The 19,304-nt window shown below is 43.1% G+C and overlaps 1 protein-coding gene across 5 annotated transcripts in view; it reads right to left on the reverse strand.

The window, feature by feature from the left end:
- DHDDS (dehydrodolichyl diphosphate synthase subunit) overlaps nt 1-16,549 on the reverse strand; it is a 29,886-nt gene extending 13,337 nt beyond the window's left edge. For 2 of the 5 annotated variants that reach the window (XR_006888573.1, XM_046660656.1), the window contains exons 1-6: nt 16,433-16,549; nt 15,835-15,953; nt 14,018-14,134; nt 11,176-11,318; nt 8,323-8,439; nt 7,389-7,490 (exon numbers count right to left, since the gene is read on the reverse strand). Coding sequence is in view for 4 of the 5 variants with exons in the window: in XM_046660656.1 (XP_046516612.1) it covers nt 7,389-7,490; nt 8,323-8,439; nt 11,176-11,318; nt 14,018-14,134; nt 15,835-15,897 (542 nt within the window). In the remaining variant the exon portion in view is untranslated. The remainder of the gene's footprint in view (nt 1-7,388; nt 7,491-8,322; nt 8,440-11,175; nt 11,319-14,017; nt 14,135-15,834; nt 15,954-16,432) is intronic. The other 3 variants (XM_046660658.1, XM_046660657.1, XM_046660659.1) reach the window with 3 other exon arrangements.
- Between the last annotated feature and the right edge of the window lie 2,755 nt (nt 16,550-19,304).

A 19,304-nucleotide genomic window follows, 5' to 3' on the forward strand; every position in this document is an offset into this window, starting at 1 on the left:
AGTCACACACCATACAATTCACAGTTAGTACTTCTGGAAGGTTGGAGAAGATGAAAAGACTAGCTCTTTTTACTTTTTACTTCTGTTATTGTTTGAATTTATTATAGGAAACGTTTTTTAAACCTTAAATTTGACTTCATATGGACCCTGAAACAATGCAAAAAATCCACATTACTTAGGATTGTAAAAAACAGCAAAATGATAAGCCCTCCTGTGTTTGGTAAGAGCTACTTTCCCAAGCAGACACTCAGAAAGGAGATAGAATGGAGGAAGAATGGGGACTGGCAGCATTTATCTGAACTAAAACTTTCCTGTCCATGGAGGAGGGTATTTGCAAGGCTCGTGTCTGTTGGTTCTAAGAACACTGTTTATCTGTCCCACCAAGTACCCAGAGGCAGAATTTGGAATCTCCAAGTGGTATGAATTGCATCTTGGGAAGGGTCTAGAAGACAAGATTTCTTGGTGGGAACATTCTTCTGGAATCATGGTCAAAAAAGCAGAGAGATGTGGGCTGAGTGTTCAAAATGAAACTCTACACTTTCTAGCTATGTGCCTTTGGGTAAGTCACTCATCTTTTTGCAAACCACTGAGGGAGCTTTCTTTTCTGTACCATCACAGGGGAAACAAGATTCACTTATGACTGGGCAATAGAAAGGGCTCTGGTTCAGACCTCCCTGATAATCTGACAGTCTTGTCTTGGCAACATGGTCTTAATTCTCTAACTAAGAAACGTGAGGGGCCGGCCCTGGGGTTGAGTGGTTAAATTCATCAGCTCCACTTCGGCGGCCCAGGTTTACACTGGTTCGGATCCTGGGCGCGGACCTAGCACCACTTGTCAGGCCATGCTGAGGTGGCATCCCACATAGCACAACTAGAAGGACCTGCAACTAGAATATACAACTATGGACTGGGGGGCTTTGGGGAAAAGAAGAAGAAGAAAAAAAATAAAAGACTGGCAACAGATGTTAGCTCAGGGCCAACCATTAAAAAAAAAAAAAAAAAAGAAATGTGAGACCTTGTACAATCAACATAATTTCTCAGTTTTCTTATCTTTGAAATGGGCACATTTATGCAATCTACTTATAAGGGTTATTGTAAGGGTCAAATCAAATAACAGATTTGAGTGTACCCTGGGAACTATAAACAAAAAAGAATAAACATTATTTCTAGTCCTGCCCCTTTGTTATGTGACTTCAGATCCCCACTTAATTTCTGAGTTTCAAATGTGTCTGCAAAAAGTTTGTTCTACCTACTTCTGGCGGTGCACAGAATTCTTACCAAAAGGTAGGTAACTCTAAGTGGGGAAAGATAAAACTGACATAAGGAAAACCAAACATCTGTGCTTTGGCCAGCAAAAATCCACTACTAAATGGCATGAGCTGTCTACATAAAGACTTTTAAGAAATAATTTCTCTTAAATAAGAGTAAAATACTAATTTTTACCTATAAAATTATAGTTTACATTAAAAAAAAAATCTTGGCAAGAATAAGGTGAAATGGACACATCTAGACCCAGAACCTGGGGAAACAATCCAAAATGCAGACAAGAGTTAAGTTCATAGATCTCACTAAAGCATTATTTGTAATAGTGACAAATTGGAAACAGCCAAATGACCAACAAATAGCATAATGGTTAAGTAAATTAAAGCAAGATACATTCTGTAGCCATTAGAAATAATTATCTGAAGAATTATTAAAAACACAGGACATGGAAGAGTGCTCACATTACAACATTAAGTGAACAAAGCATGATTCAAATTGAAAACTATTCACAGTGTGATTTCTTCTGTTATAAATATTTATGTCATATTTGGATTTGCGTTCTAAAAAGATGACTCTGGCTGACTCCCAACCACAGCTGATCACTACTTTGTCAGCCCCAGCCCTGTGCCCTGCACATCCATTACTGTGGTCCACAGCAACACGGATTACTTATTTGTGTATATGACCCAGATTGTGAGCTGCTTGGAGGCAAGCCCCTTGACATATTCATCTCTGTATTTCTGCTCTTCCTGCATAGGACGTTCCTGGGACACAGAAAGACTCAATACATGTTTGAACAAATGAATGAATGAATCATTGAAAACAGATTTCAGAAATAAATACATATTGGTTTTCCCAAAGTGGGGAGCTTATAGGCTAAAAAAGTCTTTTGACAATGTATTTTCAAACACTGTCACAACCTGATGGGAAAAATCAATACAGTTAATTAAACACACATACACATACCTAAGCACAAAGGAAGAGCTAGAAGAAAATACTTAAAATGTTACCAGGGGTGTTGCTGAGGGTGGGATCCTGGGAGCTTTAAATTTTCATCTTTATACATCCAGTAGTTTGCAAATTTTCTCTAATGAACATGTATGACCTTTATAATTATAAAAGTATGTGCATATTGGGGGGAGGTTGTATTCCTTTTAAAAGGAGTATTTTGTTTGGGATAATGAACAAGTTCTGGAAATAGTGGTGACGATTACAGAACACTATGAATATACTTTATGCCACTAAATTGTACACTTCAAAATGGTTAAAATAGGGGCTGGCCCGGTGGCACAGCAGTTAAGTGCACACGTTCCGCTTCGGCGGCCCCGGGTTCGCCGGTTCGGATCCTGGGTGCAGACATGGCACTGCTTGGCAAGCCATGCTGTAGTAGGCATCCCACATATAAAGTGGAGAAAGATGGGCACGGATGTTAGCTCAGGGCCAGTCTTCCTCAGCAAAAAGAGGAGGATCGGCAGATGTTAGCTCAGGGCTAATCTTCCTCGGGAAAAAAAGAGAAAGGTTAAAATAGGGGCCAGCCCCATAGCTGAGTGGTTAAGTTCACGTGCTCCATTTCAGCAGCCCAGGGTTTCACTGGTTCAGATCCTGGGTGCAGACCTAGCACCACTCATCAAGCCATGTTGAAGCGGCATCCCACATGCCACAACTAGAAGGACCCACAACTAAAATATACAACTCTGTACTGGGGGGCTTTGGGGAGAAGAATGAAAAAAAATAAAATTAAAAAAAAGAAGGTTAAAATAGTAAAATTTACGTTACGTATGTCTTATCACATAAGCCAGCCTTGGTGGTCTAGTGGTTAAAATTCAGCCACTGTAGCCTGGGTTCATTTCCTGGTCAGGGAACCATACAGCCATCTGCTGCTTGTCATACCATGGCGGCTGTGTGTTGCTGTGATGCTGAAAGCTATGCCACTAGTATTTTATGTTATTTATTTTATTTTATATTTTTTAAAGATTTTATTTTTTTCCTTTTTCTCCCCAAAGCCCCCCGGTACATAGTTGTATATTCTTCGTTGTGGGTCCTTCTAGTTGTGGCATGTGGGACGCTGCCTCAGCGTGGTTTGGTGAGTAGTGCCATGTCCGTGCCCAGGATTCGAACCAACGAAACACTGGGCCGTCCGCAGCGGAGCGCGCGAACTTAATCACTCAGCCACAGGGCCAGCCCCGCCACTGGTATTTTAAATACCAGCAGGGACACCCAGTGTGGACAGGTTTCAGCTGAGCTACCAGGATAGGAAGAAGGACCTGACCACCCACTTCCTATGGCCATGAATTGGCCATGAAAACCCTATGAAGAGCAGTGGAGCATTGTCTAATAAAGTGTTGGAAGATCTGAGGATGGCCCAAAACAACCGGGCAGGGTTCTGCTCTACTGTACACAGAGGGGCTAGGAGACACAATCAACTTGACAGCACTAACAACAAATATAACAATTAAAAAAAAAAGTAGAAAACCTTCTGGAAGGATATGGGCACAAGTATTCAATAAGACAATGGCTCCTGCTTAATAAACTATGTCTTTCAGGAAATGGCCAAACTAAAATTAAATCAATTTAAAACCTATAATGGAGACATGGCAACAGCCTCTGGAAAGGAGACTTGGCAACAGTGAGTACCAACAAGACAGTGAATGGTCTGGCATCAGGGGAACAGGAAGAAGAGTAAGAACGTGTTAGTGTGTTCCCAGTAACATTTGGGAAAGGCAGACCCTTTCTAGAACGTGCAAAGGTAAGGTACAAAGACAGAAATGTGCCCTGTGATAACAACACAGTACATTTCTCTAGCATTTAATTTATAAAGAAGATGGTGAAGAACGCAAGCTTTGGAGGCAGATGGAACTGAGCTGGAGTCCAGGCTGTTCCACTTAGTCGTGTATGTGACTTTGGGCAGGTCAATTAACCTTTAAAAACCACAGTTCATTGGTCTCATAAAATGGGGCAAATAATATTCACTACCTTATATGAAAATACGAGAACATACATGATAAACTCTTAGCCTTGTGCCTGTTTCATAAGATCCAATAAATATTAGTTATTAACTTTTATTTTTATACCTCATTATTGTTCATCTCAACCTTCCTATACGGCAGTCAGCATATACCATAGTGAATGAAAGCATAGGCTCTAGAGCCAGGTTGAAATCCTGGCCCCAAGCTTTGCTGACTATGTGAACTTGGACAAGTTACTTAACTTCTCTGTGTCTCAGTATTCTCATCTTTAAAATGGAGAAAAAACAGTATGCATCATTAGGTCTGTCTAAGGATTAAATGAAATAATGTACATAGAGTACTTAGCAGATGCCTGGCAAAGAATAAATGCTCAGTAAACATTAGCAATTATTAATATTAACACTATTGTTTTAAGACGACGACAAAGGTCTACAGCGGGTCAAAGGACCTGCTCAAGGTGACTCAGTGAAAGAGCGTCTATTAACTATCCTTTACGTGCAACCTAATCCCTTTTCTGTAACTCCAGACTCAAAAAACAATCTACAAATACAAATGTTAGAAAAAAATACATCCTAGAAGAAAGGAAAATCAGGAGTTGGATAGTGGTGATGAGAACAGAAAAATTCCAGCTACTGGACCAGTAGAGACTAATTGTAAGTAACTCACTGATTCCCTGTAATAAATGCAGATTGTCTAAATTTGAATAATGTAAAGAGCACCACCTCAGGCCCTGATTAGCCCTGTCTGAGCTGAACACTAAGCTTCCTGAGCTTGTGGGCTGAGACATCAGTCTCCTCGTCCTGGTGACCCTGCCCAGCCCACACCATGTCCGCATGACTAACTCCACAAAGGCACGCTACTAAGTCATGCAAGGCAGAGAAAATGGATACAGGAAAACTTGCTGGGCAAGAAGCAGAAGATAAAGGTCAGTGGTTACTGCAGTGTGGTATGAGTATAAAGCACACTGAACCAGGAATCAAGATCAGAGTTCTAGGCGTGAACACATATTAAATTTGCTTGCTAAATAGCTTTCTTTCTTTCTAGCATGAACATTTGTCCCTTACTATTTTTAGTATATTATTTCATTCATACAAAGATTATATGAAACATTAATTGTAAAGCACAATAATATAATGAACTATGAAATCACCCCAAGCCAAAAATTAGAAGATACCAATAACTTGCATCTTCTTACATATCCCTCATCTATTTATGTATCTCAACTTCCTGCCCCGCTCTGACCCCACCAACTTAACCAGCATCTTAATTTTTTCCCCAACAGTTAAATTTTCAATCCGCATCTTAACTGACCTCTCTACAGCATTCTATACTTGTTCTCCCAGTGCCCACGTCCCTCCTGGCCTACACCAACGAATTCCCTCTTTTCTTGGCTCCTGTAACACTGACAGCCTAGTTTTCCTCCTAGCTTTCTGGTTGTTCACTCTCTTTTTTCCTTAAGGCTCATTCTCCTCTACCCAGCCAGTAAAACTTACGTTTCTCAAAACTCCAACCCTCTCTTCTCACTCTCGATGACTCTTAGCTTCCTCATGCCCTCTCTTTGCTTTAGCTACCACCTACATACAGAAGACCTCCACCCTGAAGTCTCCAGCCCCCACCTCTCTCTCAACTGTCTTCCTGACACCTATGTCAGCATCTACAGTATATCCCAAACCAAACTCCTGACCTTCCTCAATCCAGATTCCCTCTCAAGGTTCCCTAGCATAGTGAAATGCACCACTATCTACTGTTTCATAAGTCAAAAACCCTGGAGTCACCCATAACACATCCTTTACCCAGAGTCAGTCCATCAAGTCCTCTCGACTTTATCTATTTTGTAGCTCTCAATGCAGTCTATTCAATCTATTCCACCACCATAATCCAAGCTCCCTTCCAGGTACTCTCTACTTGAATTTTTCCAACAGTCTTTCTGCAACCAACAAGCTCCTTGCACCACTGCCTCCTTCCTCAGTTACTGCTTATTATTCCTTCTTACGTCACTTATCATTTCTTTGGGGGAGCCTTCCCTACCAGGTCTATTCCTCTTATTAGAAATTCTTGTTGTACCACACACCAATGCCTTTATAGCATTTAACACCATTATAATTTTATGCTAATTTGTATAATCCTGATTAATGTCTGTTTCCCTTACCAGAGGTCCACAAGAGCAGGAAATATGTATTTTTATTCTTACCACTGTATCCCCTATGTATAGCAATGTGCCGGGCCGTCAGTTGGCACTTAAAAAATATTTGTTGAATGAATGAATGATTGATTGAATGAATGAACTATGTGGCACAGAAAGATCACCAAGCTTTGGGGAAGACAGGAATTCATAAAATAGCCCTAAAAACGTTCTCCTTTTCTTATCTATTTCCATTCTCACCGAGTAACTTCTTGATTTTTAGTTTAGTTTCCTGGATAAATCAAATTATACCCAAGCAGAGAATCAGAAAAATTCCTGGGTCCCAAGATCTCCTATACTAGAAGTAAAGAACAGGAACTCTGGAATCACACAGCGAGTCCCAGCTCCGGCACTTACAAGCAGAATGACCTTGGGAAAGTAACTTTAATGCTGAGCTCAGTTTTCTCATCTATAAAATGGAGAAAAGACTTGAATTTCTCACACATGAGATTAATGATTTAATAAAATACAGAACATAACACACTTCCTTGGTTATTTTTGCTACTATTATTTTACTATTACTATTATTAGTTTACTAATATTATTACCAAAGGTTACACTAATAATAACATGAGAGGGACTGAGTGGATATCTGGCTTCTAAAGAACAATTTTCTTTCTGAGAAATACCTGAATCTTGGATGAAATTGTAACATGAGAGACCTAAAGGACTATACCCCCCAACAAGCTGTAGTCCTGAAAAATCATTCTTGGAAAAACACTGTGAACGAGCCAGGAGGACATAATTTTTTACTGAATGCCACAGCCTTGCTACCTGCTATGCTGTTTTTCTGGGGCTTCTTGGTGTGTAAAGAATTTCTTCAGAGGAATTCTGAAGCAGGCTATAATAAGCCAATCCTAAGCTCTAAGTGTGATTTGACTTCAAGTCGAGCCCAAGTACACGGCTTAGGAGGGGATTTATGGTTTTGTGTGTACCTGTCTTCCCTATCAGTTACCTCACTAAACAACTAGGGATACCTGGGGTCCAGCAGGCCTTGTTCTACTCCCCAGGCCATCTCTCTCACAGCATTGCTGATCTCGTGACGGGATGTGTATGCAAAGCAGACATTCAGGAAACACCTGGGAAGAGCAGAAGAAAATAATGTAGCAAAGGAGGATAGGGACTAAGGACTGGAGTCACTGATTACAGAGCACCTCTCCTTCCCTGGAAGACCCAACTCACACCAGTGTTAACCACAGAAACCTGAAAAGTGAGATCACCAAGTCTTTGTGTTTTCCAAGTTTTCTTGGAATAAAGATGTTACTAGTTTTGTAATAAGACAAATACTAAATGACCCTTATTACCCTCCTAACCTTCTCCCCTTCTATTGCTAACCAGCTTTCAGAGGATGTGAATCCACTGTGATATTAGCAAAAGCAAAGGAGGAGAGGAAGGAAATTTGATGCAAAACAAATCCACTGCCAAACACGTTCTATTCCAAAGCCATACATAAGGAACTGTTCCTTCTGCATCTGCATGACCTCCCAAGGTCATCCCAGCCATGGGTTAAAGGAGTGGGACAGAAAAAGAACTTCTTGAAGCATCTCTCTTCAGAGCCAGGGATAAGGCCTGCTTCATTCCCCCCCCCCCCCCATACCCTGTCAAGTAAAAACTATATATATATATATATATATATATATATATACACACATTTTCTTTTAGGGGGAAGTAGACACATCAAGAGGGAAGAGGACGAGAAACTGTATGTGTGCGCATACATACATAAAACATGGTATTGCAAAACATTCTCTGGCCTGCCCTGCACACGGAAGAAGTCTCTAAGCATCCCAAACCACCCCTTCACTGCCTCTTGTACCAAATGCAGACCAAGGAAGGCCTAGGATGTCTCCCTAAAGCTAACAGGGAGTCCAAGATTGATACAGGTCTCTAAGGGAAAGTCTGAAAACTTACTTGTTGTAGTTCTTGGTGGCCTGCACAGCTTGTGCAATCAGCTCCTGGAGATCCAAGGGCAACAAATGCAGATCACCCAGGACCCGGATGCATACCCCATGCTTCTGCAGTTTCTCCCTGATGGGGGAAAGGAGGCAGGGTATCTTCTGGTGAAATATGATCTAACATTAATTATATGTTACTAAGTGCCAGACGTTGGTCTAAGTGCTTTACCTGCATCAACACACTCCATCCATACACCAACCTTTGAGGCAGACACCATTCTCATCCCCCTTTTACAGATGAGGAAACTGAGACAAAGGGAGGTTATTTGCTCAAAATCAGACAGCTGGTGAGTGGAAAGCCAGAATTTGAACATAGGGAGTCTAGTTCCAGAGCCCGTCCCTCAATCATGACATTACACTGCCTCCATACAGTAACCCCCAAACTCTGCACGGTGAGCATGAATGCACTGTCACCCAACCAGCTTCTCTCACCTGAGAATGCTATGGAGAAACTGAATAAATAATGTTTAGAAACTGGGGCCTTAATAACAAGAAGTAAACTCTAGGGTGGGGGTATCCAGCAGGTCTTGGAGAACTCTGATCCAGAGCTGAATGCCACATCCACAGCCTATCCACACTATAACCCTCAACCACATGTCTTCAAGGGTGAAGCAAGATCTAACCACCTATTTTCAAGAACCTGCTGGAGCTATAGTAGACAAATAATACCCAAATCAAGGCAAAATGTGAATAAGAATATCTAGATTCAAATCCTAGTGCCACTACTTACTAGCTGACCTTGCATAACCATTCCGCCTTTCTGAGCCTCAGTTCTCCTCCCCCTGTAACCTGGGGGTGATAACCATGCACGCCATACTATCTACACTGGCTTATGGTGAGTGAGATAACGTAGGTGAAAGTGCTTATTCTTAGACATCAGGCATGTGACTCAGTGAAGTCTATAGAGGAGCTGCAAAATCCCTGGCAAGGAGCTGGGGAACCTGGGTTCCCACTGGGCTCTGCCACTAGCTTATTGTGTGACCATGGGCAAGCCTTTCTCTTCTCTTCAATAGAGTTCAGTTTCCCAACTCATGAAACTGATTAGGCCAGTGGTTTTCCAACCTTCTTTCAGCCAAGGAACTCTTTCTTCAAATCAAATCTTAAATAGAAGCCCAATATATAAAACAGATAAATGCAAACCAGCACCCTATACCCCCATTCCCTCTAGGTTCTTTGCATGCCCACCTCTCAAAACTCTGGAGTTCTGTGGGACACTGTTGGAAAACCACCGCTAAGGTTTCCTCTTGCCCTGCCCAGGACTTTACAGCCTAAGACTGTTTTCTCTACTGACTGCTTAGAGCAATCTCAGTAGCACCTCTACCGCCATGCATTTTGATCTTTCAGGAACTGTAAGATTACTTCCTGTTTCTCGGAGTACAGAGTAGTAGACAACAGCTCAGCTCTGTAGTTCTAAAGATCCTGTCTGTCTTGGCTTTGCCTGTCTGACAGCTGTGTGACCCAGCATACACACCTAAGCTTCTCTGGTTTTTATTTTCCACTTCTCTATAACTGAGATGATATCTTTCTCACAGGATAATGTCACTATTAAATGAGAACACATGTTAGGCTCAGGACCTGGCACATAGTATAAGCACTTTAAAAAGGTAAAATTAGGGGGCTGGTCCAGTGGCATAGTGGTTAAGTACACAAACTCCACTTAGGCAGGGGTTCGTGGGTTCAGATCCTGGGCATGGACATACACACCACTCGTCAAGCCATGCTGTGGCGGCATCTCACATATAAAACAGAGAAGGATTGGCACAGATGTTAGCTCAGGGACAATCTTCCCCACTCCAAAAAAAAAAAAAAAAGGCAAGATTAGTGTGAATTACAGAAGAATTTGAACACCTGGAATGTGCCCCATGCCTCCATCCCAGGCTCTTAGGTGTGAACTCTGAGCCATACAAGTTTTGCTGGGCACCAGGAAGCAATGTCTGTGGCCCAGAGTCTCACCATCCTAACATGGACAGAGAGAAGCCTGGTTACCCTCCCAACTGCCCTTGACCCACACAGGGACAGAAATGACAAAACTGTTCTCGGCCCAGCTCCACTGGAGCTCTAGGCTCTCTGCTCTCTCACCTTCCTGGTCCTGGTGCTGGGAGCAGCTGGGCAGAGAATGGTTGTAACGAAGACTTTTGGGCAGTCCTGGCTGGAAAGGGTTCCACACTTTGAAGGAGACAATCTCCATCAAACTTCCTCTTTGACCCTTTCTGACTTTGCTCCCTAAGTTGAGCTTAAACTTAGTGACAGCTAAGAATGGTATTGACTCTTCCCCATAAAAGCCTCTTACGCATCATCCTGTGCCTTCCGAGAGAATATGCAGGGGACTATAGTAACTTTTTAGGGGTGAGAGCACAACAGAAAATGACTTTCTCAACATTTCTCTCTCTCTACTCCCCTGGTCACAGTTTATTGGTCCTGAGGTAGAAATGTGATCTAAGGCCGGCCAATTAAGGGATTTAGTTAACTCTGGGCTGCTCTCTTGAAGCAGAGAAACCTGGTCTGCAGAGAGAAGGACGTAAATGTACAAAGAGGTTCTACCTAATGGATTTCAACTCCTGGTTTCAGTTTTGCTTGAGGCTGACTGTACTTGTCCTTGAATTCTGTGAAATACCTCTATATCCTCAAATAAATGCCCCCCTTAAAAAAGAAAAAGAAAGAAAAACTAGCTTGCCATTTTTGCTAACAGACATCTGACTAAGATGAAAAGGGATGAGTTCCTTCAGTTAGCCTCAGAGAAGAGAGTTGAGGGTTAGGGTAAGGCTGGGGGTGGTGGAGGAACACCCTCTCCCCTCTGACGGTATCTTACTGTTCCTCCATCAAGCGGCTGAACTTCTGCCGGGCCAGATCCATGAGCCCGTCTACCTCACTCTTGGAGCGCTTGAAGTTCTCAATGCTGAACGCGTAGACCGTCACCTCTAGGACGCCCAGGTTCAAACACCAGCGCAGAGTCTGAGAGGGGAGAAGGCAAGGAGCTAGGATACAAGGAAGAGAAGGAAGGGAAATAAGAGGTGCCTTGGCCCGGACTCGCTGTTGGAGGAAAGAGACAGACTTCTCTCCTCCCTACACTGGGTAAAGCCAGGATAATGCCAGTGCTTCTGTCAGAATAAGGAACCAAATAATGAAAAAAGCCGCCACTGAAGAAACTGAAAAATGTGAACTTAAAGAGTATTATTATCCTGATGCTATTGTGGTTTATTGGGAAGAACTCTTCGCTGAGAGTAAAGATCTAGGTTTTAGGCCCTGACTCCATCATGTACTTGCTATGTGGCTGTAGGCAAATCATTTAGCCCCACTGGGCCTAAATCTCCTTATATGTAAAACAAGATCACAATCCATCCCTCACAGAGTAGCTAAAGAACAATATAAAAAAAGCCAAGTATTGTTACTCACAGCATAACTTCACATTCCGTTAGACTAAGAGGCTGATGAGTTATAAGAATAAAAGCAACAGTCGCACAGCTGCGCAGCACTGAAGTCTGCAAAGGGTTTTCACATTATTTCATTAGATTCTTCAAACAACTCTTTGAGAATGGCATTATTGTTTTCATGCCTACTTTACAGACGATAAAACTGAGGTTCAGAGTTGAAGAAATGTGTCAAAATGCACAACTCTACTGTATGAATCCATTATATGAAATTCTACAACAGCAAAAACTAATCTTTAGTAACAGAAATCAGAATAGTGGTTGCCTGACAGAGGAAGAGGGAGGTGGGACAGAGTTTGACTGGGAGGGGGTACCAGGGAACTTTCTGGAGAGATGGAAATGTTCTATACCTTGACAGGAGTGTGGATTAGACAGATAAATGCAGCTGTCAGAATGCAAAATCTGCATTTCACTGTATGAACTTATACCTCAATGAAAAAAGAAGTGAAACTCATACTTAAACTGGGTCCTTTGGGGCTGCTCTACCCGGTACCACTAACGGTGGAGAAGAAACTGGAGCTGAGAATAACAGTGCTGAGATGGGGAGTCTGGAGGTTCAAGGGGATAGAAGACATTCAAACAGAACTGAAGAAACAAAGCTGAAGAGCTGCCTTCCTAATCCCCTAACAGACACACAAACCAATTCACTGCCACATTAGGAAAATTACCAGTGAGAACCTGACACTTGAAAAGGTTCAGGCCCTATAGACCTTACAGGGCAGCCACCTTGACTGGTACATCTGGGTTCAAACCTAACATTGACTTCAGTCAATACAGGTTCTAATAACAACAGCTTCAATTTTTTGAGCACTTCCTTTATGCCAGGTCCTGTGCCACATACTTTTCACTGTGCCATCTTCTTTAATCCTCACATAATCTCCTGAGGTAGAGATTATCACTATCCCCATTTGACAGATGGCAAAGGGGAGTTGTGTAACTCGCTGCTGGTCACAGAGCCAGGAAGTGGCAGAGCGGGAGCGCCAATGAGTTCTGAGTGACTCCAGAGCTTAAGCTCCTAAGCACTAGGCAAAACTGCCATTGACTTAGTCACAAAGAAGCTGGTGTCAATGAACCTAAAGACCTCCACAGAGTGTTGGGAAGAGCCCCACAGCCTCTCACTCAAGGCAAAAATATCACTGCCCTGGCATCAGGCCGTGTTCTTGGGCCAGGAAGCTGAGATCTGTGGGCTACACACCATATTTCCATTCTTCTTAAAGTTAGTTTCACAAAGAAGGACATATTCCATTCTTATTGGTAAATTTAATGTTTGCCAATTTGCAATATGCATTAAAACCAAAAAATGTCCGTGATCTTTACTTAGAGTGATGTCCCAGATTGCCTGGCACTTTCTCCAGATTAAGCACTAAAAGGCCTGTGTCCTAAAAGGCCTGGGTCCTGAGAAATCCCTCAGCTTCAGGCAAACCAAGATAGGTAGTCACCCTACCCTTGCTCCAGAAATGCCACTTTGAAGAGTTTATTCTAGACCTGTACTATTTATAACGTCCAATAACAGTGGACGGGGCCAGCCCAGTGGCACAGAGGTTAAGTGTGCACTTTCCGCTTCAGTGGCCCGGGGTTCACCGGTTCGGATCCCTGGTGGGGACATGGCACCATTTGGCAAACCAGGCTGTGGCAGGCATCCCACATATAAAGTAGAGGAAGATGGGCACAGATGTGAGCTCAGGGCCAGTCTTCCTCAGCAAAAAGAGAAGGATCGGCAGCAGATGTTAGCTCAGGGCTAACCTTCCTCAAAAAAAAAAAAATTGCGGAGCAGCTAAACAAATTATGTCAGAGCCTCATGATAAAATATTCTACAGTCATTAAACCATTTAATTAGAAAAGCTATACACCAACCCAGAAAAATACCTGCCAAAACATCAGGTAAAAATAAGATTACTGAAGCTACAGATACAATTTTACAAATGTTAAGGCATGTTAGAACATATTACAAGGACTGGGATGAGGCACAGAAAGATATAAACTGTTGATTTTTAAGGTGGCAAGAGGAGGCAATTTTGTCCTTATTTCTAATATTTTGTGATGATTCATTGGATAATTTAATTTTTTGTTAATGTTGATAGGAGACCTATAGCTAGCAAGTAAGCAATAAAACAAACGGCTAAAAAACCACTCTCAAACCACAGCAAACTCAGGGCCTGGTTTTCTAGCTATAATCAAATTCGCCACAGGCTCTTCACCTTGGGTTCTGCCACCCACACCCACCTCAGCCAGCTTGTTGAAGCCCTGTGAGTGGCCCTCCTGCCGTTCCACTTGGCACTTCTTGGCATAGCGACGGTTCCCATCCATTATAAACGCAATGTGTTTGGGCATTGGGCCTGCCTGTGAAGTTAGGAGACAAATGAGGAACATATTACATACTCCTCAGGAATAAAAGGGGACACTACACCCAAGGCTGATAGGCTTGAGGTATATGGTAAAAGCCCTGAGGAAGGAAATTGGATGTTTCATGCTTTTAGCTCAATAAATGGGTATTAAGCACTTTTTATTTATATGTTGATTGAGCACTTACTACATGCCGAGTGTATGATAGGCTTACACTATAATTCAACTTAGTTTTTTTTTTTTCATACAAACCTATAAAGTAAATAGTACTATCTTCATTTTATAGGTGAAAAAACTGAGGCTCAGAGAGATCAAGTGACTTGCACAAGTCACACAGCTAAGAAGAGGCAAAGTGGGGATTCACACTGAGGTCTGTGTGCTTTCAGAGTTCATTTTTTAACCATATGTTCTTAACCACCACCTTGGTTTCATTAGTCTTTAACTGGAAGGCACAGGAAAGATACTGATGGGGGTGGTCGAATGGAGAGGACATCCTCCACAGAAGAGGAATCCATTCCTCAGCTCTATCCAATTCCTGCCAAACAGAAACGGGGGTCCAATGTTGTCGGATCTTCTAATTATACAAGAGAAGCCAAGCATCAGGATTTTTATAAAAATTTAAATGTCAGAAGCCATTTCATAGCAAACAACAATGACATTTTTAGGGCCAAACAAAACTTCTTACCTGGCTTAGAGTAGCCTTTTGTTGTTTACCACAGCAAAAATTCACTTCTGAGCCTAATTTCCCTCACTGGAGGGGCTCCTCACTGATTGCTTCCCCTGCACTCGCCAACATTTTCTGCTTCTGTACCCCAAATGTAGCCTTTAAAAAAAATCCCAGTCAAGTCATGCAGTTTGTTCTTCGCAACACATGACTGCAGTGGTTCCCTGAGGAGCTACTTTCCGTCTCCTGGCCTGAGCTCAGTTGGCATTTGTGTGTGAGTGCGTGTGGGGGTACACGGCTTGCTGACTCATAAATTCACTGCTACCCACTGCTTGACAGCCTGTGGTTGAAAAACAAAGCCAAGATGACTGGCTTCAATCTCAAACTTGTCACATGCAGAAATATAACATTACTGTGATTCCTAGAGAAAAAGCCGAAGGAAGATTTGGGGAAGCAAGGGAGGTGTAGGAAATAAAATAATTATAATAGTCCTCAAATGGCTGAAAACAGCCCCAATAATAGTAGTAATTAAGAACTGCTAGATACTATGCTAAGAGCTCTTTCTATGTATGTTTCATTCAATACTCAAAACAAACATATAAAGTCACATGGTTAATAAATGTTAGAACAGGACTCTCATTTATGTTCGTCTGCCTTTAGAGCCCAAAGTTTTAACCATTATGTTTCTATAGCCACATCAAGGAAAGATTAGTTATTTTATCTAAATATAGAGGACACTACTAGGAATAATAGGCAAAGTTCCAGAGAACAAATTTCAGTTCTCTATAAGGAAGACCTAATAGTCTATGCTGTTCAATGATATTGGGAGGTCCTGGGCTTCCTGAAAATGTGAAATTAGGACAATAATCTGCCAGAAATGTAGACCTGGACGTTTCCTTGCAATGCTAAGACTATTTGGTTCTACTGCAAAATTCCACTCACGAGCTTGGATTACTCATTTTTAACAACAGGTTTTGATACAAGATTACCCAACTGACCAGAAGGCCAACTGGTGCCGTGGGCCACTGCTCACCTTTATGATGTTGGCACAGAACCGCTCCCAAAGTGACAGCTCTCCTTCCTTGATCCATGACATAGTTCTTGCCCTGACAGAAGATGAGCCCAGAACAAGATGAAACCAGCCAGAAAACACTGGATAAACAAGAGAATAAGAAGTCACCAGGGCTTGCAAATAGCTATGGCTGTCTTGTAGGGATCCACTTGCACTGCGGACAGCAGCCAGCATTTGAATCCAAAGACACTGGTGTAAGCCTCTAATCCTCCACCACCCAGTTTATAAGCCAATGGGACCTCCGGGACAGAGGTTCTCCCGGCTTGGTGGACCTTGCTCCCAGCCCCTTTTCTTCGGTATCTGTACTGACTTTTCCTGAAGATCTAAGTCTGCTTCCTGCCACATCACAGTGTCTACATTCTGATCCTTCCCCACTTCTTCCTTTTTCCATCTTCCCCCAGGCCTTTTCCCACTCTCTGCGCTCCGGGTCACTAACCCCTTCGGTTGTCCCACCTGTTACCTTCTACCCCAGTGGTCTGTCTCCCAATTATTTATTCCTTCACTTATCTTTTTCACTGTCCCCTTTGTCTCTCCCATAGCTGCTTCCCCGCCCGGTCACCTCTCTCTCTTTTCGTTCACCGCTTGAACCCAGAACCTCCTCAGCTCCGGGCAGCGTCCTCCAACCGCTCCAACAGGCCGACACTTCCTCACGACGTGGCGCTGGAAGAACACGTCATCGCTGGGCGCTGGGGCACGCCCCCTCCTGTCTCCCAGGGGGCGGGGCCCTGGCCTGCGCCTGCGGACTCAGGGGAGGAGCCGCGCAAGCATTCCCGGCTGCAGTTCGCACACTCCCGGGGGCGGGGAGAGGGGGCGCCGGGGAGAGCTGGGCTCGCGTGACCGAGTGGGGCGGGCGACCGCGCTTCAAGTCATGTGCTGGGACCTCGCTGGGGAAGGCTGGGTCGATACCACCTAGGGGAGCGGAGACGTCGGTAGACTCAGATTGGGAGGCGTCAGGTGGGCTTCGGTACTGGGCAACAATCGGGAATCCCCACCGCAGAGATGCAACGGCTTCTCAGCCGCAGGTGGCAATTTAGGACCACTGAGACATGGGGTAAGGCAGCGTCCTGCTCACCGGAAGGCCGCAGAACCGGGCTTTAGGGCCTTGGTACAAGTCTTAAAGATCCTACTTTTACTGTTTACGGTCTTATTATATAGTGGATTTAATCGTTTGTGGAGGTCCTAGCACTAGTCAGTCTCACAGACGCACTTAAATATCAATCCATTTTGTGCTGATTTAAGGCACTCAGATTTTAGGATTTGCACATTCTCAGGACCTACCCAAAGAAACGGAAAACGGGTAAGGCCAAAAAGAGCTCTGCTCTAAGAATGACTTCTAAAGTAACAGAAAGGCCATCACTTAACCCTGATAGGAAAATCAAGAGGGATTTAACCTTTAAGGAAAACCATTTCAGGGATTTGAGGCACTGACTCACAAAAGAAATTGGGAGTTCAATTTTCTCAAAATTAAAAAGCAGGAAAAAAAAAAACTAGTTTTCAAAGAACCTTCTTGTAGTTTCTCACTTTGGGTTGCAGTTTCATCAAGGAAACAAGGCAAGGAAGAGAGAGGTTGCACAGGTAGTCCCCAATTCATTGTGTCTTCCACTGTTTCTAACGAAAGGGCTACTTTGAACAGAGTGACGGGATCAAAGGAAGCGCTAGAGATGAGTAACCCACCCATCAAGAGTCTTAAACTTTTCCATCCTTCCTGCTTCTCATCCTGGGAAGTAAGTTTGGGCCTGATTCCTTCCCTTTTGCAAGACCATTTACTGAAGCCCAGTAGTAGTAGTTTGTTACTTTTAGCAGCTTCCATGGTCGGCTTTGACTTTTGGTACAAAGTCCTGGGAGAGGGTGAGGAAACTTCTTACCCTTGTCCTGCTGATGTTTCCCTGCACTTTGTGTAATAGTTGGTATACCTCTAGTCAAAAACTTTTTCCTTTTTAAATCCTCCTTCCCTTAGGGGGAGCTGGAAGTTTAAAAATACATTGTTCATTAGAAGGCCAGCAAACTTGGGCTCAAATAAAATGTTAACGTGTTTATAGTTAGTCAAGATACCTCCTCTGGCCTCAACTTCCCCAGTTTCACATACTTTTCTCCCTGGGGTGCTGCAGGGGGTTAATTAATTAAGATTTGTAAAGGGCTTTGAGGAGCAGCGGACAAAGTATTATTAGGGTCTCATGCCCCAAGCCATGGCCCCATCCTTTCATCCCAGTCAGTGGCACAGGCAACCCCATTCTTATGCATGCCAAGCCCCTAATCCCCTTTTCAATGTGGCAGCTTCCAAGCAAAGGACAAGAGGCCTTAACTAGAAACAAAAATTCACTGTAATGAGGTGCTAAGAGGACTGAACTTTCAAGATTCATTCCTCACAAAATGGCTGAACAGAGTACCTAATGGGTTCTTCTGTGACTTCGGAGTCCCAATCCAAGAAGGTGGGAATTACAGGAAGAGAAAATCACCGTAAATATCTAACAAAGAAATGACGATTTCAGTACCAATAAGTCTTTATTTATTCATTGTATTTTCTCAGGGAAAAGTGAGGGGAAGGAAAAAGGGTCAGCATGTGTGTTACAAAATGATAGCAAATGGTAAAGGAAGTACCTGGCACAGCAAAATCAGCCATCACATAAACACTCCCCAGTGACAGGGTCACCAAAGCCCAAGGGGGCTTAGTCTCCTGCAATTCAGGAATGAGGGCAAGGGTTCAGGGAAAGAACAGACAGGTACATGCTTTTTTACCCTCCCTCCCTCCCCATAAATTCAAGATTTCACACAAAGCTTTGGTTTCTAGCAGTAAACATGGAGTTACATTCGTCCGTCTCCTATTAAACAATCTTGTGGCCACTTTGACATAAGTTTCTTGCACCTGCATAAAAGTTTCCTGAGTGACTTGGATATACATTCATCTTCCCTTCTTTGGTCTCCCAAGCCCACCTTCTACGTGGAAAGCCGCCTCATTGCTTCTTTCTACCCTAGGATTAGGGATTAAAGTAGGTTTGATCCATCTAAACACAGCAATCTAAGTGTTTGGCATGAATCACATAAAGGAATGGTCCTGACTGGAACGAGGGGTGGAGTATTCTTAGCTTCTTCAGGATTTTTGCACAAAACATTTAAGAGTCGCGGAGACACCCACAAATTAAATGCGTAGGTATATGGGCTTTTTGGGGGGGTGGAGTAGAGAGAGGGGTAGGGTAGGAATCAAGCTTTTAAGGACAGAAGATACAGTCCAAAATAGGATATAGGAGAAGGGAAACACAAAAGAAAGGATGGTTCAAGACCCCCCCCCACTTCAAGAAGGGTCCCCAAGCTTACATTTCAGATCCTTTTGCCTGGTGCAGAACCTTTTGTCAAAGATGCTTTGGCTATTTTTCTCAATACAAAAAGAAGTTTGTAAACAAAACCCCAAAAGAACACGGAGAAGACCAACACAT

The sequence above is a fragment of the Equus quagga genome, chromosome 5 (assembly GCF_021613505.1).
Source record: "Equus quagga isolate Etosha38 chromosome 5, UCLA_HA_Equagga_1.0, whole genome shotgun sequence".
NCBI lineage: Eukaryota > Metazoa > Chordata > Mammalia > Perissodactyla > Equidae > Equus > Equus quagga.